At 52.6% G+C, this 27,503-nt stretch overlaps 11 protein-coding genes across 11 annotated transcripts; 5 read left to right on the forward strand and 6 right to left on the reverse strand.

Moving 5' to 3' along the window:
- Positions 1 to 908: 908 nt before the first annotated feature.
- Positions 909 to 2,218, forward strand: BBK36DRAFT_1140734 (delta(24)-sterol C-methyltransferase; the record flags this gene model as incomplete). The annotated part of the gene is made up of 3 exons (XM_024893403.1): positions 909 to 1,156; positions 1,254 to 1,575; positions 1,631 to 2,218. The coding sequence occupies 3 exons, from the start codon at positions 909 to 911 to the stop codon at positions 2,216 to 2,218; spliced, it is 1,158 nt and encodes a 385-aa protein (XP_024750292.1).
- A 327-nt stretch (positions 2,219 to 2,545) lies between these two features.
- On the forward strand, positions 2,546 to 4,846 carry BBK36DRAFT_1090856 (ankyrin; the record flags this gene model as incomplete). The annotated part of the gene is made up of 1 exon (XM_024889023.1): positions 2,546 to 4,846. A coding segment is annotated over one exon (2,301 nt), but the record flags the coding sequence as incomplete, so codon positions are not given.
- A 280-nt stretch (positions 4,847 to 5,126) lies between these two features.
- Positions 5,127 to 6,892, reverse strand: BBK36DRAFT_1117545 (hypothetical protein; the record flags this gene model as incomplete). Its single annotated transcript, XM_024890364.1, has 6 exons — positions 5,127 to 5,705; positions 5,756 to 5,998; positions 6,069 to 6,343; positions 6,397 to 6,486; positions 6,554 to 6,805; positions 6,862 to 6,892. 6 exons carry the CDS (start codon positions 6,890 to 6,892, stop codon positions 5,127 to 5,129), a joined length of 1,470 nt encoding a protein of 489 aa, XP_024750294.1.
- A 1,198-nt stretch (positions 6,893 to 8,090) lies between these two features.
- Positions 8,091 to 9,535, reverse strand: BBK36DRAFT_1117895 (carbohydrate-binding module family 1 protein; the record flags this gene model as incomplete). Its single annotated transcript, XM_024890410.1, has 3 exons — positions 8,091 to 8,494; positions 8,555 to 8,644; positions 8,719 to 9,535. 3 exons carry the CDS (start codon positions 9,533 to 9,535, stop codon positions 8,091 to 8,093), a joined length of 1,311 nt encoding a protein of 436 aa, XP_024750295.1.
- Positions 9,536 to 10,392: 857 nt separating this feature from the next.
- Positions 10,393 to 11,705, reverse strand: BBK36DRAFT_1199079 (acyltransferase; the record flags this gene model as incomplete). The annotated part of the gene is made up of 1 exon (XM_024897071.1): positions 10,393 to 11,705. Exon 1 carries the CDS (start codon positions 11,695 to 11,697, stop codon positions 10,393 to 10,395), a length of 1,305 nt encoding a protein of 434 aa, XP_024750296.1. The 5' UTR covers positions 11,698 to 11,705.
- Positions 11,706 to 13,150: 1,445 nt separating this feature from the next.
- BBK36DRAFT_1117668 (glyoxalase I) lies at positions 13,151 to 14,345 on the forward strand (the record flags this gene model as incomplete). The annotated part of the gene is made up of 5 exons (XM_024890382.1): positions 13,151 to 13,197; positions 13,257 to 13,285; positions 13,341 to 13,759; positions 13,834 to 14,107; positions 14,170 to 14,345. The coding sequence occupies 5 exons, from the start codon at positions 13,151 to 13,153 to the stop codon at positions 14,343 to 14,345; spliced, it is 945 nt and encodes a 314-aa protein (XP_024750297.1).
- A 341-nt stretch (positions 14,346 to 14,686) lies between these two features.
- Positions 14,687 to 16,489, forward strand: BBK36DRAFT_1117635 (HET-domain-containing protein; the record flags this gene model as incomplete). Its single annotated transcript, XM_024890377.1, has 1 exon — positions 14,687 to 16,489. The coding sequence occupies one exon, from the start codon at positions 14,687 to 14,689 to the stop codon at positions 16,487 to 16,489; it is 1,803 nt and encodes a 600-aa protein (XP_024750298.1).
- Positions 16,490 to 16,547: 58 nt separating this feature from the next.
- Positions 16,548 to 17,210, reverse strand: BBK36DRAFT_1140740 (hypothetical protein; the record flags this gene model as incomplete). The annotated part of the gene is made up of 1 exon (XM_024893404.1): positions 16,548 to 17,210. One exon carries the CDS (start codon positions 17,208 to 17,210, stop codon positions 16,548 to 16,550), a length of 663 nt encoding a protein of 220 aa, XP_024750299.1.
- Positions 17,211 to 18,797: 1,587 nt separating this feature from the next.
- BBK36DRAFT_1118383 (guanine nucleotide exchange factor) lies at positions 18,798 to 20,939 on the forward strand (the record flags this gene model as incomplete). The annotated part of the gene is made up of 5 exons (XM_024890473.1): positions 18,798 to 19,791; positions 19,853 to 19,930; positions 19,979 to 20,151; positions 20,203 to 20,828; positions 20,897 to 20,939. 5 exons carry the CDS (start codon positions 18,798 to 18,800, stop codon positions 20,937 to 20,939), a joined length of 1,914 nt encoding a protein of 637 aa, XP_024750300.1.
- Positions 20,940 to 21,380: 441 nt separating this feature from the next.
- On the reverse strand, positions 21,381 to 24,293 carry BBK36DRAFT_1168496 (Ent-kaurene synthase; the record flags this gene model as incomplete). Its single annotated transcript, XM_024895190.1, has 3 exons — positions 21,381 to 22,146; positions 22,180 to 24,194; positions 24,225 to 24,293. The coding sequence occupies 3 exons, from the start codon at positions 24,291 to 24,293 to the stop codon at positions 21,381 to 21,383; spliced, it is 2,850 nt and encodes a 949-aa protein (XP_024750301.1).
- Positions 24,294 to 25,051: 758 nt separating this feature from the next.
- Positions 25,052 to 26,777, reverse strand: BBK36DRAFT_1158929 (cytochrome P450; the record flags this gene model as incomplete). The annotated part of the gene is made up of 3 exons (XM_024894156.1): positions 25,052 to 26,109; positions 26,177 to 26,462; positions 26,526 to 26,777. 3 exons carry the CDS (start codon positions 26,775 to 26,777, stop codon positions 25,052 to 25,054), a joined length of 1,596 nt encoding a protein of 531 aa, XP_024750302.1.
- Between the last annotated feature and the right edge of the window lie 726 nt (positions 26,778 to 27,503).

Consider the following 27,503-nt stretch of genomic DNA (forward strand, 5'->3'; position numbering starts at 1 on the left):
CTTCAGTGAATCCTGTTGAAGGATCAGGGCATATGGCTTGGGATTCTTCCCGTTGGTGGTGTGCAACGACTAAGGGTTATCTATCGTGGGACAAGGATCTCAACAGCAGTCCGGGTGAGCCATTTCCTCCTCACAGTTTCTCTCATGGGCCATCAATTGTTACAGCTCTCCATTAGTATAGCCGAGGTGCAAGGCTAATGTGGCCAAGCCTCAGGCTTCTTCTGCCATATCCAGATCCTTTGGAGGTCTATCCGCTTATACACGTATCCCGTATATCCACACCGGAAGTAATGTGATAAGATGACCCTTTCCATGACTACCGTATCCTTCATGCGGAAATATTCCAAGCAAGCTGAAACAACCCCGTGGAGGATTGTTGATAATTCTCCTATTATTGCAGCGTCTTCTCCATATCCCTTGCTTCGAGATCCAGGCTGATAGGCCCTGACCGCCAAAGAAGCATCATCACGACTGCATATACGCGTATTCCTTCTGCGTCCGCTAGGAACACGACCCGCCTCCATTAGTAGAAAGTCATGAATCTCCATCAAATCTCACAATATCGAAGCAATTGATTGGATGGCAGCCGAGCTCATGTTGTTACAGGGAGCGGGTTGTCGACGATACGCGTATTTGCGGGTGTCGCATTCGTATTCGGGAGAGCGCTTGCGCTTGGTACGAGGCGGCTTGGTAATGTCTAGCCAGCCGCGTATACGGAGATGGCTATTACACGTATCGTCTAAGCAGATCTATGAAAGATGTAAATCGATATCGAAAAGTATAAAGAAAGAGACTGAATCTCTTGTTATTCTGCTCTCTTTTCCATACTAGGACCAACCTCTATCATTCTAGTCATCTCCTTCTCGTCCTTTTCCTCTTTTCCCCTGAGGACAATACCGCTCGTTATAATGGTCGATGCAGCTAGCCAAGCACTTCTCCCGGCGAATCAGGCCCGGAATGTAGCCTTTGACAGAGTCCTGCACAAGAACTCATCGAATGCTCAGGGCGGGCTTCGTGCCATGATCAACAAGGACAACGAGGCACACAAGGCGGCTGTGGTTGAATACTTTCAGCACTGGGATGATAAGAAGGCTGAAGACGAGACTGAAGCCGTTCGACAAGCTCGTGTTGATGATTATGCAAGCTTGACTAGACAGTATGGGAATCTTCTTCCTCTTCTTCCTCTTCTTCCTCTTCTTCCTCTTCTTCCTTCTTCCTCTTGAGATTTGCTGCTAACTTGTTTACACTAACAGATACTACAATTTGGCGACGGATCTCTACGAATACGGCTGGGGAGAAGCATTCCACTTCTGCAGATTTGCCTACGGAGAAACCTTTCGTCAGGCCGTTAACCGACACGAACACTTTCTGGCAAGCAGCGTCGGTATCAAGCCTGGCATGCGCGTTTTAGACGTCGGATGCGGCGTTGGCGGACCGGCCCGCGAAATAGTCAAGTTTACCGGATGCCATGTCACAGGCTTGAACATCAACTCGTATCAGATCAGCCGAGCCAGGCAATATGCAGTCAAAGAAGGACTTACACATAAGCTTGATTTCGTCCAGGGGGATTTCATGGTCGGTCAACTCCATCGTTACTGTTGGCAGTACAGATCTAACTTATATATCACAGAGCTTGCCCTTCCCCGACAACTCGTTCGATGCCGTCTACGTAATCGAAGCTACCGTCCACGCACCCTCCCTGGAAGATGTCTACAGGGAAATATTCCGCGTCCTGAAGCCAGGAGGCGTCTTTGGCGTCTACGAATGGTTCATGACCGACGCCTACGATAACAATGACTTGACCCATCGTCAAATCCGCCTCGACATTGAGGAAGGCGACGGCATTGCTCAAATGCTCAAAGTCGAAGACGGTCTCGCTGCCATTCAAGCCGCCGGCTTCACGCTCGAAACCCACTACGACCTTGCCGAGGATGACAGCAACGATACCAGTGTCGCTCCTTGGTATTGGCCCCTGGGAACTGATCTTCGATACGCGCAAACTCTGACGGATGTGCTTACGGTACTGAGAATGAACCGTTTCGGAAGAGTGGTGTCTCACGCTTTCATTTCGACTCTGGAATTACTGCGCATTGCTCCGGCCGGCACGATGAAGACGGCTCAGAGCCTGGCAAAGGCGGCGGACGCGTTGGTTGAGGGAGGGAAGAGGAAGCTATTCACACCCATGTATTTGATGGTGGGCCGCAAGCCGGAGGTTTGAGAAGTCTATCGCTTTTGACTGTGTTATCTTGTGTCTTTACTCCGTATTAGCATCCAATTAACTCGCAGCACGTGGCTGCATTATTATACCTATCTAGATCCATAAACGGTGACCAATTAGAGGCCGTTCCTCACTTACGTCTGTAAGGCTCTCCGCGAGGCTTTGATGGATATGCCTTGATGCCTGATATGCCCAACCCCAACTTTGACTATACTTGTCCCTATAATCTCCATACTATACTTCTTACTTGAAAATCTGTATACTTCATATCACTTGAGAATCTGGTCCAAATCCTTTCCCATATTTACTGTTATCGGTGTCAACATCATGCGTCTGTTGAACACTTCCACCCTCGAGCCCCAAGAATTCGACTATGGCAACATCCCGCCGTATGCCATTCTCTCGCACAGATGGGGGAAAGAAGAAATCACTCTCCAAGAACTGGAACAGGGCGTCACCACTAAAGAAGGATTCAAAAAGGTTCGCAAATGTTGTAAGCGAGCCAAACGTGACGGGTTCGACTATGCCTGGATCGACACGTGCTGCATAAACAAGACAAGCAGCGCCGAGTTATCGGAGGCAATCAACTCCATGTATCTTTGGTACTATCAAGCCGATCGATGCTATGCCTATCTTGTGGATGTCCCTTCGAAATGCATGATTGAGGACAGCGAATGGTTTACCCGAGGATGGACTCTCCAAGAGCTGCTCGCGCCATCAGAGGTTCACTTTGTTGATGAGCACTGGAACGACCTCGGGACAAGGACGGAGCTTCAAGGAACCATATCTAAATGCACTGGCATACCGATCAACATCCTCTCTGGTGACGACGAGCTCGAATCGGCGAGCATCGCCCAAAGAATGTCATGGGCTGCAAAAAGAAAGACTCAAAGGCTTGAAGATCGTGCCTATTGCCTGATGGGAATATTCGGCATCAACATGCCATTGCTCTATGGAGAGGGCGAACGAGCTTTCATCAGACTCCAGCAAGAAATCATGAGAGTCTCGGACGACCAGAGTCTTTTTGCATGGAAATCCTCCGATACCCGCGGCGGACTGCTGGCAACTTCGCCAGAGGCCTTCGAAGGCTCCAAAGACATCGTTCCATTCAATCACTTCAACGATCCCGGTGATCCTTCGACTGTAAGCAGCCGAGGGATACATCTTGCGGTACGCTTCATCGGAATGGGGGCCAGGGGAATCGGCCTCGCAATTCTTCAGTGTACAATCCGGGATGGCGATAAAAGGCCGATTGCAATTTATGTCAAAGACCAATCGTGGACAATGGAAGATTTCGAGAGAGTCCGAAGCGATGAGTGGGAGCTGCTCGATCTGAGAAATTTCATTTCCACTCAATATCCATTGAGACGGCTATGCATTCGCGTCGGGCGGATGACGCCTATCCGAAGGCGCGATAGCATTATTAGCCAAAGCGACATCGTCATACGATACCATGATTGCTACGGCTATAAAGAGCTAGACGTCCTTGTGAATTCTGCGGATCCAGGGGCGTTGTGGCGTGCAGCCGAAAGGGGGTCCCCAGACGAAGTATGGTTGCTATTGACGCGATCCGACATCGAGATTTTTATGCAAGGTGAATATGCACAGACAGCTTTGAAATTCGCGGTGGACGGCGGCAATGAGACTATCGCGAAGATATTGCTTGTTCGGGGCGCTCAGGTCAACTCGCCTCATCGCATGTCTGACACGCTGTTGACGAGCGCCATGAAGCAGGGACACAAGGGCATTATTAAACTGCTGCTTGATCACGGGGCGACAGTGAATCCCCCGCCGGGATTTGGTAATGGAGGCGCACCGCTACTATTTGCTGTCAACGAAGGACGCGAGGATATCGTTGAGCTGCTGCTGCATAGGGGCGCCGAGATTGACCTTCCCCCCAACGAGTACAGCGTAACACCGCTATGGGCGGCCCTTGAGAACCGGCATCACGGAATCGCCAGAGTACTGCTCGAGAACGGCGCTGAAGTTGATGAAAAGTCTACAATAGACAACAAAACGCCGCTTATATATGCTCTGGAACATGGATATGACAGTTCTTTCATTGAGCTATTGCTGGACAAAGGGGCTGGTGTCGAATCGACAAACAACCGCAACGAGACACCGCTTCATCTGGCCTCTGGAAATGGAGACGTGGATGCCGTCAAGCTATTACTCGATAAAGGTGCCGATATTGAGGCCAAAAGCGACACCAACCTCACGCCACTTTCGCAGGCTGTTTTAGGGGAGCGGCACGATGTGGTTAAGCTATTACTCGATCACGGCGCCGATATCGAAACGGAACCGACACCACTTGCACTCGCCGCATCGCAAGGGTATGCAAAACTTGTCAAACTGCTACTTCGCAGAGGCGCAGACATTGAATCCAGGGACTCGGATGGTAGAACGCCGCTCGCAGTGGCTGCAATGAGCGGGGAAAAGAGTGTGGCAAAGCTGTTGCTTTCTGAAGGCGCTGAGATCGATTGCAGAGATTCCCAAGGCCGGACGCCACTCGCGCTGGCCGCAGCGCGTGCAAAGGAATCTGTAGTGAAGCTGTTGCTTTCTCAGGGCGCGGATCCCCATGTGAGGGATTTTGAAGGCCAGACACCACTCAAGATAGCCCGTAAGGGGGTCAACGTTACCGTTGCTAAGCTCCTGGAAACGGCGGCAAGCCGTGTATAACAAGCTGGCGCCTCCACGCGTGCCAAAAGGTAACTGAAATGGAGACATGAGCGGAATTATAGGTTCAGAAGGAAAGGGACGAGCAAGTAGTCTGTTTAGTGAAAGAATGTCAAACGCCTTGATTTGAACGTTTCATTCCGATTTTACCTCTGATGCTCCACGGCCTTTTGTTGGAGACTCTATGAAACTCTTCTTTAGAATACAAAGTGCATACAAGAGCTTATCCAAATTAGCTAAACGGCGGCACATATGGAGCCGCTCGAATAGCAATACGCAACTTCATGTGATAATCCAACGGCTCATCATCATGCAAGTCGTCCTGATTCCAGCAAGCCTCCACAAGCTGCCGTATCAGCCTCATGTTAAACGACCGCGGCTCCTCCCCAGCTCTATTCAATATCTCCAGCGCCGTCATCCGTTGAGCATCATCCCTAGCTTCACAGGCAACCATGAACACGGGCCACGGAGGAATAGAAGTCAGCTTTCCGCACAAGATGTCCAGTCCTCTGCTCACGAGATTTCTGTGGCGTAGCTCCTCGCCAGAATAACCCAGTGCTGCGCGATTGAGGTAGATCAAAGCGGCGAGGCGGTACAGTTCTGTTATCCTGTCGCGTTCTTTGGGTGCTTCGTTGGAGGATGGGTGGAATGGGTGAAAGTCCAGCAGACCTCCCCGTAGTTTTGCTTCCAGGGCGTAAAGCTCCTGCGTCTCCAAGTGGGAAGGACGGCTGCTATCCTTGATCCGCGGCGTGAGGCTTGCGAATATCGATGATGTGTAGCCAAGGACATCCCGGTCGCAGACGAAGTCGTTCTATGGCAACTCAGTCACTCATACAATTCCAAGTGAGTTCTGAAACCTACTCGTGGTACAAAGACCCCTGCAGTATCAGGATCCATGGCGCAGAATCTCAGTCCCTTCAAAGCCACTGCCGGCTTCCAGTATACCAGGCCGAACCGAGCAAAGGTCTCGTGGTAGGAAACCCAATCAAAGAGAAGAGAAACATCTATGTGGACCTCTCGGGCCAATACACCGGACGAAACGATCTGCTTGGCGCCGCATAGATATTCGGCCCAGTCTTTCGTCGTATTGGAGATATGAAAGGTCTTTTGACGTAATCCATTAGCCCGTCAATCTTCAAATCGACCTATCTTACTGTCAGTATGCCTTGCCTACCTCACAAAGGTATAATAGCATGCTAGCCAGGAGGTGTTGAGCGGTCCGATGGCCAATGTTCCCAAGTTGAAGTGATTGTTGAAGGTATGATAGCGCCATGATCTTGTACATCATCGCCACGCTATCTCGTCCGAGATGTAGGGACGATAAAGCCAGTAGGCTATGCAATATCGAATTTGACGCCGGTGTAGCATCATAAAATGCCAGCCTTAGAATGCAGTCCGTCAAGTCTCCTGAGCTATCTATCACTAACAGCTGAGAGCCCATGTCCATGACTGAAACAAGTTGTCAGAAATGAGTGACAAACGATGCAGGTTCCTTAACTTACAGTACTGCAACAATCCAGATTGGCTGTCGTGCACTCTCATCGAGGGAATAGATGGCGGCGCCGCTGGAATCGACATTTTCGGAAACGTCACTTAATTTCAGGAAGAAAGAAAAAGGGGGTCAGTCGACGCTTGAGGACAAAAAAAGAGAACACTTACTGTTCGATTCAGCTTTCGACACTTTATAAAACGTATCGACATCCCAGCTAGTCATGTTTATGAATAGACTATGCTGATACAACGCGGCTAACATGTGCTTTTTCTGCTTCGGGGTCGATTTAAGCTCAACGGCTCTTCGTTTGTCTCCCGGCCGGGGCCAGGAAAGCCTGATGCTGTACCCCTGACACGGCACGTTTCGCTGCCGGCAGTTGGTACACGCCGGCAGCGCACGATCGCATTTGATCTTGCGATCTGCCACATCTGTTAGCCAGAAAGGATCATAGGGGAGGAGCCGATTAGCTGTGTACCTCGACAAGTCCAGCAGCCTTTGAGAGTCATTTGGAGATTGGTGGGGGTCAGAATCACGGGGACTCGGATATAATAGGACAACCGCTTTCCAAGGAAACTCTTGTACCATCAAGGAGTTCTAGCGTCCTTAGTTTTCGAACAAGTCGTCTTGAAGGACTATCTTCCACCTAATGAGCGACGGGGAAAAGTTGCCTCGACTATCGTCAAGGCGAATGATGGTTAGGATTCGTGCCAGTTATAAAGTACTCAGCGGAGCAAGCGGAGCAAGCGTGAGCCCGCACGATATGCAGATGAAGCTTAGAATTAGAGTATAAATATTATCAAGATATTAACATGCTTCTAACAAGGAGTTGAGCTGAAATGGAGCGTTACAGGTTAACCGTTGTTAAGTCTAGAGTTGCCCACCTGGTTTCGTATAACCTCTGGACCCTCGGTTTTGAACAATTTAGGGTTAGTTTCGGAAATTCTTGCCTTTCGTGTTTGTGCTACCAATCATGTCGAGCAGTGAAAGCTTGTCAAGGGAATTGGCTCACATTAGTAAGCGATTGACGAGGAGTATTACGAACTATCTCGCATCTCTTTGGCTTCGACAACTCGACATGGCGTGTTTTGTCAATGCCGTATTAGGAATATACCAGGCCTCCTTGTGGATGATACGGAATATGACAGTTGACATGTTATGAATTTGTCTACGTGCGATTCTCGATGTAGCATTGCCTACATCACCGTTGCGAAGTGATAGACACTAGTATCGGAAAACTAGCCTCATTTTGACATTCTCGATTGATATAAGAGACCATCTTACAAGAACAAGTACGGTTGAACATGAGTAGTGGCTGTCTGAGGATCTCACTCAGCTCCCTTCTCGTCTTTGATAACTTCATTTTGGCTGAAGTAATTACATCAAGCGGCGGCTAAACGAGAGAGTGACAACTCGGAGCAATTCACGGCCGGTATAGAAGGAAGAATACGAGGACTAAACATCGTGTGAATAGACTAACAGAATGTCAGATCGCTAAAGAAAAAATTTGCGGGTATGTCATGAGTTATTTGCCTCGGTCCATGTATCCAAGATGGGAATGAAGCGTGGGAGCAAAACGTTACATTGCCCGGGAAAGTAATTTGTAAAGGAAAACTTTCTTAGGTCCTTAAAGGAAGCTATAGACATCCTATAAAGTATACCGTGCTCTCTTCTTACCAATCTCACACCTTGCGTTCCCCAGCCCCTTTATGTAGGTACGCACTGCGAGTACCAGTCATTGCTATATCTGCAATTTCCCTGCGCGCAGCACGTAGCACCCGTCCACCCATTACCTCCGCACTGGCCATATAAGGGCGAGCAGTTGCCCGAAGGCGGTGGAGGCGTCGACGAGGTCCTAGCCGACGTCGTCGTCGTCGTAGATGCAGGAGGAGGAGGGGTTGTACCGCCATTGATAGCGTCAACGTGATTCTTGACCAAGCATTGCCAGTTTGATGAGTTGTACCAGACGGTGTACGGGTCACTGTTCGATTGGGCACCGTTGGCAAAGGTGTCTCCCCACTGCCAAAACATGTCGCCGCCCATGCCACGAGTCGTAAGAGACGTGGTCTGCCAGGTTCCCTCGTTGGTGCAGGGGTCCTGCAGTGCGCCATCTATTTGTCATGAGTTAGTTTGGCCCAATTCCTAGAGCGAGCATACATGACTGTGCTCACATTCTTCAAACACGCAAGGCTTGCTTGCTGCCAAACAAGCCGCGGCATGGGTTTGGATCCAGCCATTGCCCCAAGTGTAGTTTGTGCCCCCTATACAGTACGACGTTAACACTTGACTTTTGCAAACGGACAGCTGCCGAAACTCGGTCTTTAAGGACACTTACAAGAGTCCGGGTAGAGATGAAAAGTGCCAAAGTCAAGCGACTTGATTTGCACATTCTTTGCAAAATCAGTCCCTTCCCCGTAAGTATACGGATAAGAACCGTCCCCAGTACTGAGACCAAGCCCCTCATCTCCCAGCGTCACAAGATGATTCGCATCAAGTGATTTGACGTATTGGGACACACTCGTGGCCCACTGAACGATAACATCAGTACTGCACCCGTTGCAGCGAGGCTCGTTGCCCAACTCCCACGCGAAAATCGCCGTCGAGTTCGCGTAGCGGCTGACGACAGCCTGGATGTACTTGCGATACTGAGCTTGCGCCGCCGTGTTAGTGTACCAGGTGGTCGCGTTGCCGCCAAAGGCGTTCACGTAGGCGTTGATGCCGCCGTAGTCGCTCCAGTTGTTGACGAACGGGATGATGAGCTTGAGGTTATGCTGCTCCGCTGACTTGACTACGTAGTCGAGGGTCTGCAGCCCGTCGGCTCCCGTGTTGATCGTGGATCCCTGCGCGGAAAGCAGCTGGAACCAGACCTGGCCGGGAGAGGGCTGCGTGTTGACGTCGTTGAAGCCCCATACGCGGACTACCTTGAGGCCGGAGGAAGCGATGTGGCTCAGTGTCGAGTCAACGTCGGCCTGGTTGGTGAGAAACGAGCACCAGTAGCAGTTGGTGCCTGCAAAGTAGCCTACTTTGCCATCAATGTTGAATTGGCTTCCCGATACTGTCACAAAGCTTGAGGCGCGCGGAACCGGTTGTAGTACCGCGGCCAGCGCTGAGGCTGCAGTTGCAGCGGCAAGGAGACTCCTTGAGAGCATCATTTCGCACCGATGTATACCATATGATGACTTGAGGTTCGGCGTAGCTGAGGCTACTTACATCAAGAGAACTCGTCGGGACACCGGCTTTATATACCAAATACTCTACATGACTTCAACGTGTAGTTGACATAGAGATCCCGATTTCCTGTTCGAGACACGGCAGGCCTTCTTCCGCAATTACCGTTCACGGCGGCTTCTCCAGCATTAACCATTGTGCCTCGACCGGATATTCAATGCAATGTCACGCTGCGAATGCAACCCCCACAACCACCAGCCGCAGTCCCGAATGCATATTCTTTACGTCTTGAACATTCGACTACCCATACTTATATGCCCGTGCAGACTCTGCTGTAGTGGTATTCATTACTTGGACTTTAGGCAGAAGTTGTTCTCTCTTCTATATTTATAGAGTCACTTACGCAAGAATTACCGAATGTATGCAAGTTAATGGCAGCAAAGGCTCAGACGGGCCGTAGCTGGGGATTTTGGTTTGACATGGTCCAGATCAGGACAGCAATCAGATGCTTCGACGATCGGCCATGGCAATGCACGTTGCACCCCGCTGCTTGGTTGCTTTACCCGGAGCTGCCTCTATTATAACCCCGTTCAAGGCCTAATAACTCGATATGTGTCTTGAGACAGAGATATAGCCGACAGCAGTCGGAAGCGCTCCAATTGTGTACTTCTCAAATACTTAGGCAATGGAATGCTAGCTGAATAACCGGCAACGCCTCTGATCGCAAATGATTGGATGCCAACACTGATCAATGTCTCATTGCAGATACGGCCAAGACTGTCAAGCTCTTTCTTGTACTGAATACCATCTATTTGTACAGCTAAGGACTCTAACGCAACAGTTACTGCGAGACCCATTGATCAAACTGCTTTGCAAGTTTTATGCATCGCTCGTCCACGAATCTCGTCCACAAATTGGCCGCATACAGGTTGATCACTGTGACGATGATGTAGCCCCCTATCCAACGGAATGCGGATGCAACCTCATAATAACCAGTGCCTTCCTCCGGCTCCGATCCCCCTGTGGCTATGTACCACAAGGCACGTCTGACAGGGTCGCTGAATAAGTGATAAATGGACTGATGGACGAGGTACAGCGAAAAGGAGATCCTCCCCAGATACTGTACAAACTTCGAGTTGAGGGGGGACTGAAGTTGCTTGGTGGTGCTGATGGCAGACACAACCAGCACGGAGCCAACCGTTTTCCACGTCTTGTCAATAATCCCCCAGTTTCCATCCCATCGTGAGGATTCAGCAATCTGCAAGAACTGATATCCCGGTGGGAGGGCACCGTCGTCGCTCAAGCAGAGAAGCCAGATGCCGACGACGAACATGGCATACGTTCGGATGGTGCTGAAGTTGACGGACCGCGCCTGGACCGGGATATACGGTTTGAGCCACAATGGATACTCCGTCTCAGTGCTGACAGTTTGAGACTCCGACAAGAGTTGCAGCTCGGCCAGCCAGTAGCCTGCCAAGAATCCCATGACATCCCAGAAGCCAAAGTAGAACCAGTAGGCCATCGAAGCCCAAAGAGCCCAAAGTCGGGGCCTCGGCTTCCAGAACGCCAGACCCAGGACGAGGAGATACACCACGCAAGACCCGCGGAACTCGAGGGCCATGGTCCAAAGCTGGCCGTTAAGACCCCCATTGTACTGGATGGCGAGGATGTTGATGTTGTCCAGCATGTACCGAACGACAAAGGTAACATGGAACCACGGTGCAGTCCAAGGCTTTCTTCCCCAGACAACCTCATCACCGGGCTCCCATGAGTAGAGGTTGAGAAAGAAGAGCATCTGCGAAATGACCGTGATGCAGAAGACCGGGAGATATATGCGCAAGCCGCGGCGCGTGACCGCCGAAGCGAGTCGGCGAAGGAGCCCTTCGCTGTTATTGCTGGCTCTCACCCGGATGAGATTGATCGAGATGGCGTAGCCCGAGATGACAAAGAACAAGGGCACCATGGCGTGGGCAGCAAAGAACAGACGGAAGGGAGGCAGCTGATACAGCAGGCGGTTCTCCTCGGGGGGGTCCGCCCAGAAGGACCTGAAGCCGGCGTGCAGAACGGCGCCCATGAAGTAGTGGTCTGTCGCAACAATGGCCGCCGCGATGCCCCGCAGGCCATCGAGCCAGAGAGCGCGCGTCATGCTGCACGTCTTTGCCGGATCATCGATGGGGATGGATGGAGATGTAGAAAAATAGGCGGCAATGCGTGGTGGATGGAAAATGGGAAAAGGGGGGCTTGCTGTTTCTAGTAAGGCTGCTAGCCAGGGGTTGATGCCGGACATGGACCACTTTCGCCCGTTAGCCTTGCGCATACGACCATACCGAGGCAGGGAAAGTTCGGGGTCCCGTCGAGTTTTCTTTGAGTTCTATGTCTTCCAATGACAAGAGGATAACGATCTGGGAGAGCTATCCTAGTCTGGGGTTCTTCAACCTGGATATCATGTACCATTCTTTGGAGATAATCGGCCCATGGCACCCGAATTCAGCAGTTATTAATACTGCTCTATATCTAAGTCTTGGTCTGAGGCAGAGTTGCAACATGTCCGAGTTCATCGCCATCTCAATGCCAAAGGAACCAAGCGCTCAACTTTGGGAGAACTATTAGCCTACGATTAGACGCATCTATGAAAGCTTCACGGTGTCGATCTATACAATACCAGAACTCAATCTGTTATGCCAAGCTTGACATCCTCTTCCAAGCTACCTCTCCCTTCCTTATTCTCCCAATGTAGTCCCAATACCACCTTGCGTCCATCATGTGGGCCCAACCATGACGGCTCAGCCAGGCCCAGAGAGCATGATTCGAATTCAGCCCGCGACGAAACGATGATGCTCACACACAGGATGCATCATAACCCACGGCAAGTGCATGTAAGTTGTGTAGCTATCAAAGTAGCTATCAGACAAGTTATGAATTGCCGTCTTGAGTTACGGTCTACCAGTGGGAATCACAGTCTGTGCTCCAAATGCGCACACCCTTCTCCGGGTTACCGAATGGCCTCGACGGCCAACACTTGTTCAGGACATTGAAGGTCCTTCGTCTGCTCCTTTTGTCCGATTGTTATGCACACAATACTCTAGATCAAAGAGCGTCTCTGTATGTCATTCAGGCATCATGATTCGGATATGGAGCATCTGCTTACCCAACACTCACACCCACCTTGTCCCATCTCATCTCACAGGATGATCCGTGCTGCCGCTTTGCCGAAGCTTCAATCTTCAGTGAGGTAATGGAAGCTTCAAGTTCGCTGGGGAAGCAGATGGATGACTAATGCGGGGCTGGTGAGGGGACGAGCAATTGACGTCGGATAAGCACCTGCCGAGTCCTCACAAAACAAAAAGTGCAGCCAATTCATTCTTGCCTCTTCTCTTGCCTTCTGCCTCCTGTTCTCAAGGGAAACCTCATCAAGATTCTCACTGAACCTTTTCATTGTCAAGTATCAGCATCTCCTGATCAAGGAGAGCCTCATTACCTTCACCATTCTGCACAAATCTCTCTTCCTTCTACCCCGCCATCTTCAGCTCGGGGCATCGCGAGGGGCAAAAATCGTGCATCATTCGTTCCGTGTAAGACAGCAGTTCAGCTTCGCGACAATGGCGGCCACCACGGATCTTAGCAAGTACAAGTTCAACCACTCGATGTATGACTCAACCAGACGACACTTTGCTTTTTGATCCACGTCGCTCACGAGTGCTGCAGGATTCGAGTCAAGGACCCCAAGGAGTCTGGTAAGCTCACACACCGCGATGCATCATGATGACATGACTGCTTATGCCCGCTCAGTCAAATTCTACGAATTCCTTGGAATGAGCGTCGTCCGCAAGCTCGAGTTCCCCGACGCCAAGTTTGACCTCTACTTCATGGGATACAACAACAAGGGCGCCGTTTCCTTCGGCAACTCGGCCGTTGACCGCGAGGGCGTCATTGAGCTCACCCACAACTACGGCACCGAGAATGACCCCAACTACACCGTCAACAACGGAAACAAGGACCCTCACCGCGGATTCGGCCATACCTGCATTTCCGTCGACAACATCCAGGCCGCCTGCCAGCGCATCGAAGATGCCGGCTACAAGTTCCAGAAGAAACTGACCGATGGGCGCATGAACCACATCGCCTTTGTATTGGACCCTGACGGGTACTGGGTCGAGATCATTGGCCAGAAGCCCATCGAAGAGACCGCCGAGATCAAGGAAACGGATGTCTCTACCTACCGGATGGCAAGATAACCTACACTGCACCTGAATCTTGAAGTAAACGCACTAACTCTCGCCAGAACCACACCATGATTCGCGTCAAGGATCCCCAAAAGTCTCTCAAGTTCTACCAAGAGGTCCTGGGCATGTCCCTGTTCAGAACTCACGAGGCTGCCAGTGCAGGATTCAACCTCTACTTCCTCGGCTACCCTGGAGACCAGGGTGTTCCTAAAGACGGCAAGACCAGCGACCGTGAAGGTCTCCTCGAACTGACCTGGAACTATGGCACCGAGAAGGATGAGAACTTTTCCTACCACAATGGCAACGACGAGCCTCAAGGTTTCGGCCACATCTGTAAGCGCCTTCTTCCCAACATGTATCACGGGCGCTAGTCCATACTGACCTTGATGTTATAGGCGTCTCTGTCGATGACTTGGACGCTGCCTGCCAGCGGTTCGAGGACCTCAAGTGCAACTGGAAGAAGAGGCTCACGGATGGCCGGATGCGCAACGTGGCTTTCTTGCTGGACCCCGACGGATACTGGGTTGAGATTGTCCAGAATGACAGGTACAGCGACAAGAATACTGTTTAGTCGGACGACTGGAATGGAACGATAGCTAGCCCGCGAATGCGACGAATTTTCCGAAAATGATGGTGCAACTTGCCATGATATGCGACGCATGTCGGTCTGCCTTGTGGGTGACCAGACACTGACAAAGCCTCTCAAACAGTGCATGAGGATCAACCTGCATATGCATGACCCACTGAGGCTGAATCTTGGGCTGCGTTGGAATAACAAGGATAACAACACGGCGCCTACACAAGCAATTATGTCTCCCGCCATAACAACATCGCGAAGTCGAAGCTACCATCTTCCGACCTCTTTCCGTCATACTGTGCCTTTTGTATCGCCTGCTGCTGGATATTGACCAAATGAGACTCCTAAATACAAGGACACTCGAGCTCGAGAACTTCGCCACGCCTGAGGAAGCACGCTATGCCATACTCTCGCACACATGGGGAGAGGGGGGAGTGATATTTGCAGATGTTCATTTGCCACAGAAAGAAACCAGAGGGTGGGAAAAGATCCGGCGGAGCAGCGAAATCGCCACCAATCTGGGATTCGCGTACATATGGATTGACACGTGTTGCATCGACAAGACCAGCAGCGCAGAGCTGTCCGAGGCCATTAATTCCATGTATCAGTGGTATGAGAAAGCCGAGGTCTGCATCGCCTTTCTCGAGGACTTGGTCACAAGTGATGATCCGTCGACGCCATATTTTGCTCAGTGCCGTTGGTTCTCCAGAGGATGGACGCTGCAGGAACTGATTGCCCCTCCGGAGCTCCTCTTCTACTCTCAAGACTGGGAGCTCATCGGCACACGAACCTCCCTCAAGAGCATCATCGCAGAGGTTTCCAGCATACCCGAAGAAATACTCGAAGTAAATACCCGCAGCCAGCGAGAGCGGCTCGACGAGTGTTCAGTCGCGGAAAAGATGAGCTGGGCGGCTAACCGCACGACTACGAGGCCGGAAGACCTGGCGTACTGCCTTTTAGGTATATTCGACATCAACATGCCGCTGCTTTACGGAGAGGGCCAGGTCAAGGCCTTCAAGAGGTTGCAAGAGGAGATCATCAGGTCAACAGATGATGACTCCATATATGTCTGGAGATACCCCGAAGCAAAAGCCAAGAAGCAGCACTTTTGGGGACTTTTGGCGGACGATCCCTCAGCATTCGCCCGGCGGCACGGTGATGCGCGTGCCATCAAACGAGCGCGGTACCTCACATGCCGTTCCAACAACGATACAGCAATCTCCAACCGCGGCCTCACCGTCGAACTCGCCCTGACACCCCTCCCCGAGGACGAATCAGGCACCGTCTTCGTCGCGTTGTTAGACTGCGACATACAACGCAACGGATCCTCCGAGACGATGACGCCCGGCATCATCTTACAAAGGACGACTTGGCACAACGACGCCGAATTCTTGCGCATCCGTCCCAGCTCTCTGCTCATAGTTGCCCTGAACTGCATCGTCATGGCCGAAGACAGCAGCGGAAACGGAGTTGCTCCTCCCCCGAAGCATGTTCGCCTTGCGGAAGCGAGGCCACGACAGGTGTTCGTCCCGCACAAGCTGTCTCCGCCGCGCTCCCCTCGTGGAATCCTGTTTCGTCCAAAGGTCACTTTACCACTCAAATCACGAGGTTATAGGCGCGAGCTTGACGTCAATGTGCTCTCGAAACCTTCAGACTGGCTACTTTACAGAGAGCTGTGCACAAGTGACACGACGAAGGAATTGGCGATTATTTTGCGACCGCAGCGTTCTGTTGGGATGGAGTTGTACGTACTCCATTCTGATGAGTCGTCGGACCTAGGCGTCACGGAGCCCAAGCAGGCGATGATGCTGGGGTCCTTGGAGCTTGCGATCTGGGGACGCGCTGGAAACCTCTGGCTTGTATGCCTCGTTGCCGGGCTCGAGCCGTCTCCCCCTAATCCCTTTGGCACCCCATCGCTATACACGGTGCCATGGTATGCATTCGTGGACAAGGACGAGGTTTTAGCGGGTAAGCTGGACGATGTGTTGGACAAGAAGAACGGGATAGAGGCGGTGCCACGTGGAGTGTTGAACGCTCATTTCGAGTTGGAGGCGCGGAACTCGAAACTATTCTATAAACTTGTGTTGGGAGCGTTCTCTGATAGGGAGCAATATGAAGAAAGTGAGGATGATTTTTGATGCGCGTACTTGTCAACATGAATATGATAATACACAAGTATGAAACACTTGAATGCAACTATAGCTCTTCAACCCCCAAGACAGTCATCTCCAACCTCGTCAAGATATCATCCGGCACATCCACCGGCGTCTCCTCAGGTACAAGCCCCCTCATCACCAACTCATCCTCCCCAACGTCCGGCTCCTCCTCCAGCACCTTCTTCAGCGCCCTCGCCCTCTCCGTAACGTCCTCAATTCCAACAATCCACTCGTCCGCCCAGTTCGTGCTCAAACTCGGGGGTATGCCAATCTGAATGCTCCGATACGGCAAAGCCTCCAACCTCGCATTCCGCTCCGGATCCCACTGGATCCTCACGTCCGAGGGCCTTTCATGCGCCGTCTTGTTGGTGCTCTCTTTGTCGACGCGCGCATGTTCCGACGGATGCGTTGACAAGACGCCTTGTCTCAGCAGATCCAGGAAGTGCTCCTTTTTCATCTTCAAGGCGAGGATGTGGCTTTGGTTGTCATCCTTGTAAGAGTAGCCGCTGCGGTACATCATCCAGCACCAGCTGGGCTTGATCCAGGTCATGCGGCTGGGGTTGAAGTCTTTGGAGGCATTGAGCTTTTGGTGTTTTACTGCGGCGGAGGCGATGGAGGGTTTGTAGGCTTGGTAGACGGTGATGTGGTCCTTGTCTTGGAGGGCGCGGATTTGGCGGTGGGGGATGTCGGAGGGACGAGACATGGTGACGCTTTTCTGATTTGAGGTTGAAGATTGTTTATGCGGTAGATGCTTGGAAGTTATACATTGGTTGGAAGAGGTATTTGATGAATGAGACATACGATATGTGGAATATATAGACTGTGTTTACATCTGTTGTACAGTGCTGGAGCGGAGAGTTGGGGTGATGTCTTCATGACGACGGCGTGAGTCTTTTGCCGATGGCTGGATTCACTCTAGCCTAGCCGCATTCTGGTCGTGTTCCAGGCCGGAAAGTCGAACGATGATCATCTCACTTGGCTAGATTCTTTTCTTGATGTTTATACCACAAGAATGATTTGGACGTTGAGGACAATTAATCATCCAATTTCATGGGCAGTGTGAAGCCTCCACCGATGTTTGAGGTAGAGTTCTGAGTCCCACTAAGTTTCGAGACGCCAAGGAGTGACGCATGCGGCTCCAACAGACACTGTAGATTCTCGTCCTTTTCAGCTTTCCCTCCATTTGTTTGTCTTGACCTATCTGATACGGGGAGGATACATATAGCTTGTTTATTCTCCCACTTTCATGCTGCTTAATGTTCCCCAGATAGTAGTAGTTCGTACGCACCGCACCCCGGAACTGGTACCTGGGCACTGATCGGCACTTGACCTGCAATCCTATAGGACGGGCCAACTATAGCGCGTAGCCCGCCGATTTACAGCAGGTGACCATAGCACAAGAGCTCTCTCCTCTGTCAATCACCAACTTCCTCCTCCTTAACCTCTATGCTTCTCTTCTCTCTCCTGTTTTCCACACAACTCCCACCTCTCCTCTCCTCCTTTCGCTTGCTTCCATCACTCCGGACTCACGTGCATGTCGCTGCCCGGCCCTGGATCCAGCCCGAGAGGCGCGGATGCCCCCGAGGTGACATGCATCCAAGACCCCTCGGTGGGGTTGGAGCCTGTTGCTGAGCCCAACAAGATCGAGAACTTCAACAACAGCACGACGACGACGACGAGCCACGCCCCCGAGGGCTCCGACACCCTGAATACGAATGCGAGCGCGACTGCAGGTCACAGCGAGGACGGAAAAGGCGGCGACAGCTCTCCCGCCATGACGGACAACCCAGCGACGGCAGCTCACGGCGATTCCCTCGACAAGGCAGAGGCCGAGGCCAACACCCTTCTCCATACAAGCACCCCTACCGCTCCCGACTCCAACAGATCACCCGAACCGTCTCCAGCTTCACCGCTGGCAGCATCGACCACCAACATGCCCGGCGACGAGGCCAGCGGCATGCGGACAAGTGCGGAGCTCGAGCAGGCCGCTGGTGCTGCTTCGGGCAATGCCGAGGCCGGGTCCAAAGCCCAGGCAGATGCAGCTCTAGGAGCAGAAGCTCTCGACTCCAAAGCTCTCGCGCACGACGTTCACGAGACGACACACGAAGCAACACACGAGACAATGTCCGACTCCACGGACTCTGCCAAAGCAACCAAACCCGCCGCCCTGACCATCAAGGCCACGAATGCCAGCCCATCATCATCCTCGCCCATGCAGACCGACTACCCAACCTCACAGCTTCTCGCGCCCGAGCATCCCAGCTATGTCGACCCGACGCCGCCCACGCCCATGGCTTCTCGCCCTCCCTCTCGAGCCCTGTCCACCACCCCCCGAAGCGACGACGCATCTCCCACAAGGTCCGGTCCCGAGTCGGACGATAAACCCTACACCAGCGAAGATGATCAGGAGGGTTCACGGTCCGAGATCCAGAGCATCATGGAGCAGTTTAGCGAGAACGGCGGCGGCCCTGATGCCAACGAAGTCATGAGCCCACGGCTAGAGATTGCGTCGCCCATGCTAGGCACCTCCCTGCAGCATCCGCCCAGAAAATCCAGCCTCGAACCTCTATCACCCTCGCTCGCCGGCCAGGCCCAGGGACTCAACGCTCTTCACATTTCTACGCCTAATGACGACGATCACGGGCCGCCCGTGCCTCCCAAGGACGGATCCATGGGCACGCCTCCGAGATCGAAAGATGCACGGCCTCCTGCCAACGTCACATCGCCAACGTCACCCACCATACCCATGCACAGACCGCCGCCCCCGGAGCCCGAACCCGAACCGGCGCTGCCTTTTGACTTTCACAGATTCCTGGAACAGCTGCGGAACAAAAAGGCAGACCCTGTTGCAAGGTATCTCAAGTCGTTTCTCTTTGAGTTTGGGAAGCGCCAGTGGATGGTCCACGAGCAGGTCAAGATCATCAGCGACTTCTTGGCCTTTATTGCCAACAAGATGATGCAGTGCGAGGTGTGGCGCGATGTTTCCGATGCAGAGTTTGACAATGCCAGAGAGGGCATGGAGAAGCTCGTCATGAATCGGCTGTACACACAGACTTTCTCGCCAGCGATTCCGCCGCCTAAGCCAATACCTGGGGCAAAGCCGAAGAGAAGAGGAGGCGATCCGCCGCTGGGGCCTGGCCGGAGAGGGCAGCATCAGGAGGACGTGGAACGAGACGACATTGTCACGCAGAAGATCAACATTTACGGCTGGGTCAGGGAGGAGCATCTGGATATACCCCCGGTTGGGGACAGCGGCCGCCGCTTTCTAAAGCTGGCGCAGCAAGGTGGGATTCACACGTCTTGTTTCTACTCTTGCGTGATAACTGACCGTATCACCATCAACAGAATTGTTAAAGATCAAGTCGTACAGAGCACCCAGAGACAAGATCATTTGCGTCTTAAACTGCTGTAAAGTCATATTTGGTGGGTTCCCTTCATTGGTTTATTCTGCATTTCTCACTGACCATTCAGGCCTCTTGAAACACAACAAATCCGACTCATCAGCCGACTCGTTCATGCCGCTGCTCATTTACGTCGTGCTCCAGTCCAATCCGGAGCACCTGGTATCCAATGTGCAGTACATTCTGCGGTTCCGAAACCAGGAGAAGCTTGGCGGCGAGGCAGGCTACTACCTCTCTTCTCTCGTAAGTCGACCCTTAGCCATCACAAGACAATGAATGCTTACACCAGGATAGATGGGGGCTGTTCAGTTTATTGAAAACATGGACCGCACGTCTCTCACCATTACTGATGATGAATTCGAGAAGAATGTCGAGGCGGCCGTCTCAGCAATTGCAGAAAAGCACCAAGCTTTGTCTCCCAAGGGACCTCCACCACAGCAGCAGACATTCAACGAAAAGTCCTCGTATCCCGACGCCCGTTCTTCACTCGATGGCGCAGGCCCGTCTACTTCACGTCGATCAACAGAACAAAGTGACGTCGACGCCCTCACTGCACCCATCACTGGACTCCTCCGAACCATTCAGAATCCCCTCACCACCATCGGCCGCATGTTCTCAGACGACGGCGCCTCCTCATCAGCACGGCCACCCCCGCCACCGCCCATTGGACGCCCCCTAGGCTTCCCCGAGAATGTCCCCCTTCGGCGCAGCGGAGAGGAGCAGAGAGACGGATGGCGCTCAGATTCGAGATACGCTCTACCGGCGGAGGAGGCAGCGGCTCGGCAGGCGAGCGCCGAAGTGGCGGAAGCACAGCGGCTGCACCGTGCCGAGCATGCCAATATCGTAGAGACGCTGGCCGGCATGTTCCCTGACTTGGACAAGGATATCATCAGCGATGTGGTGTACCAGAAGGAGGGAAGGTATGTTTATTCACTCATCCTCGTCTCTCTTTGTCCTTCACCCGGCTAACTGGAGTATTTGTTCACAGGGTTGGATTGGCCGTCGATGCGTGCCTTGCTTTATCCGCGTAGCATGTCCCGGAGGCGCGAGGCTTGTCATTCTAATGAACTAGATAGGGTTTGGTGCAATATTTGTACAATGGTACTTTTACTCTATACGATATACTTGTTACCCTGTAATAACCCCTTTTCACAATGGAAGTTTTATCGTTGGAAGTCAACTGATCCACTCCTATCCCTTGAGACGCACTCTCCGATGTTTCTCCCGGCAAGCCATGGTGCTCATAGAGAATTGGACTTCTTCTCCTATTAGCGCTCTAAGCTTTTCATAGCAAAGCCAAGACTAGATGAAGTCGTGTGAAAGGACTGAATCTAGCGGAGCGTATGGCACGAAGGAGTGTATTGAGCGGCACGTAAATAGTAGCATACATTTACAAGAAGGATAATAAAGAACCCATTGTGTGCGAAGTGGTCTGTGGAAATTTATATATTGCAAGTCAACCTAAGTCTCTGCTAATTCTGCATTCTACTAGCAATATCCCGTGCCACATATATCTGGCCAAACAAATCCGTCACGTCAATGAAAGCCTTCAGTTTCCCTTTCACATCCCGATCAAGGCTCGACGAGAGCGCCTCCCAGCAAACCTGCATCATGGCCCTCTCCAAGCCAGCCACCTTCATCAAGCACCCCTTTGCCTTTTCCAGAGCAGCCTGTCTTCTTCTTCCCCCGTCATCTTCAACCGTCGGCTGAAAACCCAGTCCATCCGCAAACTCAGGAAAATGAAGACTATTGAGATTCCCCTCCGCATCGTCCCTCATCACAGAGCCATAGTCGTTATACTGGCGACACAGGGTGGCAAGGTGCAGACACATCTCCCGCGCGAGGTACCTCTGTTCCATGGAGGCGAGGCAGTGCGAGCCGCTGGGGCTGATGAGGCAGCAGAAGAAGGCGAATGAATACGGACAGCTCGTGTCGTTGGCGCCGGTCGTGCGGACCCAGTCGTAGTAGGGGAGTTGTTGATGGCCGTGCCAGCCGACTTGTCGTCCTCGTCCGCGATGCCCTTCTCGCCGTTGGGCGTTGTCCGCGTTGTGCGCCATGTGTGCGAGGAGGAACTTTTCGAGCTCTTGCAGGACGCGCAGTTGGGCTGTTTCTGGGCTTTGCAGGAGGATTGGGGACGTCTTTACGTGTCTGATGTACTTTGATAATGTTTCGGCAACGTCCGTCAATTCGGGCGGCGAGCTCCTAGGCGAGGAGGCGCAGTAGTCGGATGATGGAGGGCTGGGAACCGACGACGTCGGCTGGAACGATGACGCTGAGTGAAGAGATGAGTGGACGACGGGCTCGCTGTGTCGAATTTCGGAGCCAATCATGATGGCCAAGGCCTGGGAAGTTGATTCATCCAGCTGAGCGACGACAGACTCCATGTATTCGTCCACTTGGTAGTTGAGCATCGAAATGACCATCATCTCCCACATCTCGTTCCCAGAGAGGGCAAAGCCATTGGCGGCATTGATGGTCGTCCACGCGACGGGGATGTATGCGAGGTACTTGTCTGCCGACATGGGCATGTCGTCGCGGAGGAAGATGTCGAGGCGGACTTGTTGGAGACGCCTCGCATACAGCTCTGCTTCCTGGATCGCCAACGCCATGCTTGCTCCCGAGAGGCCTTGGAGCAGTGGGAGGCGGCTGAAGAACTGGGCCATCTTCTTCGACTTGGTGGTGTTGTCTGTCTGGAAGATTTGCTCAACTTCAGACGTCCACGATTGCTCTTTGGGCGAGGCGTTGAGGGCGGCCAGATGGTACGCTTCGGCGAGTGTTGGCAGTTTGTAAGTGACCTTTTCGATCCAGAGATAGTCGCCCGTTGCCCGCTCGTCAGAGTGAGCCGCCAAGTACGCCTTTGCTTTGGACAAGGCTGCTTCGGCGTGCTGTCTGATGGCAGCTGGCCAAGGAAGTTTGAGGGCGTAGGAGATGAGCAGAGCCGCATACGACGTCCTCTCGACCGAGCCGCCCCACGACCCGTCGCCTTGCTGTCCGCAAAGGGCTCTACTGAGGAGCTGGACAAGGATGATGGGTACGTCCATCTTGACGACTTCCGCAGCGAGCTCTCCCAGTGAGCCATTGGCATAGACACTCAGCAGCCGGTACAGCGCAGAAGCCAGCAGCATATACGTGTACTCGGCGGCCAAGTTCCACTTGTCCTGCAGTTTGTTGGCGTTCCACGTGCTGCAGAGGAACTTGACTGCTTTTTCAATCTGCGGCACGTACTGGTCGACGTCCTGAGCCGTGAGAAGCGCAAGGAGAACGTTGCAGTTGGCACTGACGCTCGGGGTCCTCTCAAGCTGATACGTCTTGAAGCGAGTGCTGCTTTCAAAGTTCCATATCAGAGGGGCGCGGTCGACGTGCACTCCGAGAGCCGTCAAAGCAAGCAGAGACACGGCCGTGTCGTCGGCGTCGGGGAGGAGAGTGGGCGCGAAGCCCAGCACGCCGCCCTGCGCACCGATTGCCCTTCTCAGATACTCTGTGACAACACGGACGTCATCCTCGTGGAAGTCGTCAAGGCTGAAGCCGCTCCCAAGCAGCGTCGACACGGTCCACGAGATTTCAAACACGGGCGTAGGAAAGCCGCTCGGCACGCCGCCGCAGGATCCATAGCCGCGCACGACATTCTCCAGATACGACTGCGCCCGAACGTCCCAGCTCGGCGCGTGCATGAGATACGCCGCCGTCGAAGCCGGAGACCCCAGCATGCCTCCGTAGGCGCTGCAGTGATGCCTCGGGAGCCCAAAGTCGAACACGCCGGCCAGTGCTTCGAGCGAGTGTAGCAGCGTGGTCTGCTGGCTGGAGGCGAGCATGTCTGGGTGCAGCCTGGCGAGCTTCTTCTGGTACAGAGCCGTGAGCGCTGCTTGGCCGTCAAAGTCAAAGACGACGCCCTCCTCGGCGAGCTGTCTTAGGAGGCCCGGTACGAGCATCTCGAAGCCGACGTGCAGAGTCTGGTTCACGTCCCAAGCGTTGAGTGCTGACTGCAGGGCTCTGCGCGCCTTGTCGACTCTTTTGGGCACGTCGTCCCAGGTCTCAACTAGAGGACTTTCAATGCCGATTGTGTCTGACTTGCGGTGCTTGAGAAGAGCCAAAAGGCCTGCCAGAGTATTGAGAATGCCATCAATGGGCGAGGCATAGGTCGGCCACATTCCGTCCTCGGCTTGATGGAGCAAAAGGTATGAATACGATTCAGGGAAAAGCCATCGACCTGGATCATCAGGATCTCGAATCATGGCCAGCCATGCCGTGTCGTAGATAGATATGCTGAACGATCCAAAGTCGTTTGGCTGTAGACAACGCTCCGCCAGACATCTCACTGCTCTTCTTGCACCTTGAAGGACGTCTCGAGAGAATCCAGCTTTCTGTTGATCTGATGCTGTAGACATGCTGGTTGGTAATTGACAACTTTGGTAAATAGATGCAGAGCACTGAAGCTTAGTACTCGAGAAGTATATTTAACTTCATGAGGTTCTTATAGAGTGAAGTTGCAGGTCAACAAAGGTAGTGAGAGAGTAACCGGACACTGTTACGGACGAAAGACTTACATGGATGGTATCGCATGCCGGCCATATATGCCGGACCCAGTCACTTGCCATGGTATTTTTATACACTCACACCGGCGTTTGTGACAATGGAATCCTACCCGGCTGATGTTCCATCCAAATGGCTCAATTACTACATAGTCCGTGTTGTTATTGAGTTGCCAAAGTGGAAAGTTGATAACAAGGCCTTAACCTCGTTCGTACATGTAAGATCGGGGTGGGAAACCCCTGTTTTGGCAACATACCGGCAGTTCCTCCGCTCGACTTTCTGCCTCGGCCCTACATGCCCCAGAGTCCAGGCAACTCCGGGTCAATGGAAATTGCTGTAGACAGAGGCTCTTGTTGAATGCTAATGGTCTCGGTATCGGATTCGGCTGGGGGTGCATATGGGGGCAGGCGCACTCACGCCACCCAAGTCAGATACACGACCTCACTCTCCTATCAGGAAATCCTGATACGGTTGGCACAGAACAGTAAAGGTTTCTTCACGATGTCATGATTCTAGTAGACGGCCTACATTGGCTGATTATGTACCTACAGCCCTGGGCGTTTGCACTTATCTACAAAGAACATGTTCCCGAGCCCTCCGAGAATGAAAACACTCAGTACAGCGGCAGTCGTTCCGCAGCAGGCCGGCGACGCATCAATATCTCCGCATCAGGATTCGGAAAAATGAACTCATGGGCGCGTAGATTCGCCGGCCGCTCATTCCCATGCTTGAGCTTGAACTCGTAGTCCATCAGCAGCCGCACAAGAATAATCTTGATCTCAAGACTGGCAAAGAAGCGCCCCGGGCACGCGTTCGGGCCGTGCCCAAAGTTGAGGATGCGGTCCTGCGTCGTCGAGAACTGGTGCAGGTGGCCCTGGCCCTCGTTCTGGCGCAGGTTGTAGTACCGGAAGCCGTCGAACCTTTCCGGCTCGGGCGTCACCTCGGGGTCGTTCTGGATCGAGTTGACCGGCATGCTGATGTGGGCGCCCCTGGGCAGGACCGTGCCGTCCGAGAGCTTTGCGTCGTGCAGCATGACGCGGTGCATGGAGAGGAGGGTTGGCGGGTTGAAGCGCTGCGACTCGCGCATGAACGAGTCGAGCCGGCGGAGTCTCGAGAACTGCGGCTTGGACCAGGTCATCCAGGGGCCTGCTTCGGCCACCACGGCGCGGATCTCTTCTCGGATCGGCTCGAGGAACTCTGGGTGGGCCAAGAGGTCGTAGAGGCAGTGCACCGCGTTCATCTGCGACGTGTGTATCGACGCCAGCGACATGACGACCTCGAGGTGGGCGAGGGCCGACGCGTCGCTTTCGCTGGGCGTGGCAATCTCCATCATCCAGGACAGGAGGTTGTGCTTCTCCTCCTCTGCGAAGACGTGTCCCTGGGCCTCCAGGCTGCGGCGGCGGTTGATCTCGGGGACAAGCAGCTTCTTGGCCTTCCTGACGTAGGCGGTTCCCTTGTACGACGAGGGCATGAACCAGTTGAGGAAGCCATGCGTCCACATCGGGAAGAGCCGCAAGAAGACCAGAGACACAAACACGTTTTCGGTGAACTGCGTAGAAACCTCGAGCCACTCCGGATCGCGGCAGAGCGGCTTGCCAAGGAAGATCCGGGCGCTCACACGAGCGACAAAGTCGAGGATGGTGTGGTACGGCTTGATAGTCACCCATTCGTCTGGTTGCGCAAAAAGTGTCAGATACCAGAAGCGTCAAAAAGGCAGACAGTAGGGTTGGGAAATCACCTTCAGACTCGGTGAGTTCTTTCTCCACGGCAAAGTTCACCTCCTCTTGCATAGGCCTCGTGAGCGAGTTGAGGTTGGGCGTGAGCTTGAGCTGAAGAGTGCGGAAATGCAGGTTGCTGCGGAGGATAATGTGCATGTTCGTGGAGGAGCCCATGAGATTGTGGACGTGGGCGACGGTAGGGCTGGCTACCGAGTTGGGGAGCTTGCGGATGTCCTCGACATATTTGTACGGCAGCACGAGCATGTCCGTATCGGCTCTTCTGAACTGGAAGATCTTGCCCTTGCACTGTTTAAAAAGCGTCGGTCAGTTGGTCCCATTACATGTGTTGCCTGCTGTTATGAGACTCACTGCTTGGTAGCCCTCATTCAAAATGTCCTCGGCGCGGCGGAAGAATCGAAAGTTGGACACTACAATGGGCTCAAGCTGAGAGGATATACCAAAGATGGGATACTTGTAACCGAATATCTGCGCGAAGATGGAGGAGAGCATGTATAGTCCTCCTACCAGGGCTATAAGTGCCCATGGTGAAGTCAATTCCTCAAGGGAGGATAGAGGGAAAGCACTGTGGTTGGTGCTCAACGGAAGAGTTGTGTTTGCCATTTTGACGAAGACTCTGTAAGCATAGCCGTTCACGCGCAAGTTACAAAGTTCCGAGCCAAGATTGATATAATATAAGTTGTGGTGATTTGCAAGGCATCTTTCAACTATCGTGATATCTCGGAGCACAGACTCCAGAAGGGAAGCTCGGTACTTGTCTAGGAATAATATTCTCATTATGGTAATATATCTCTACTAGACTAGGTTATACATATTTCAATACCAGAATTACATTCATCCTAAATGCGTCTTCTGCTAATCATAAGCTTTGAATAACAGTAATATTGGGTAGTATTTTGGTATCCATGCTATATATTTAGTATTATTTTTTTATCTATTTAATATAGCATGAAGCACCCTAAAGAGAGAAGAATCAAGTATACTTACCTGTTATTATTTAACTACCGTCAAAGGGTAAAACAGACCTAGGCATGCAGGGTTGCCATTTACCCTCTCCGTAAGCACTCTATACAGTAGCCCAGTATAGATCTAGAGAGACAGCCGAGGTTGTAGAGACCCTCCATTAGAAGCTGCAGCCTCGTGCAAATGCATCGTATACCACATGTATTGCAACCTCACGTTGCGCTGTGATTATCACTGCGCGGAATTTGGGGCGCCATGTACGAAGGAAGCTGTCCCCTGTCTCGGCTACAGCACAACCAACATTATCAATCAGGAGATATCACCGTGCTGCGACTATGACATGTGCCGCCATGTCACTCCGTACGG

Source organism: Trichoderma citrinoviride (genome assembly GCF_003025115.1).
Source record: "Trichoderma citrinoviride strain TUCIM 6016 unplaced genomic scaffold BBK36scaffold_6, whole genome shotgun sequence".
NCBI lineage: Eukaryota > Fungi > Ascomycota > Sordariomycetes > Hypocreales > Hypocreaceae > Trichoderma > Trichoderma citrinoviride.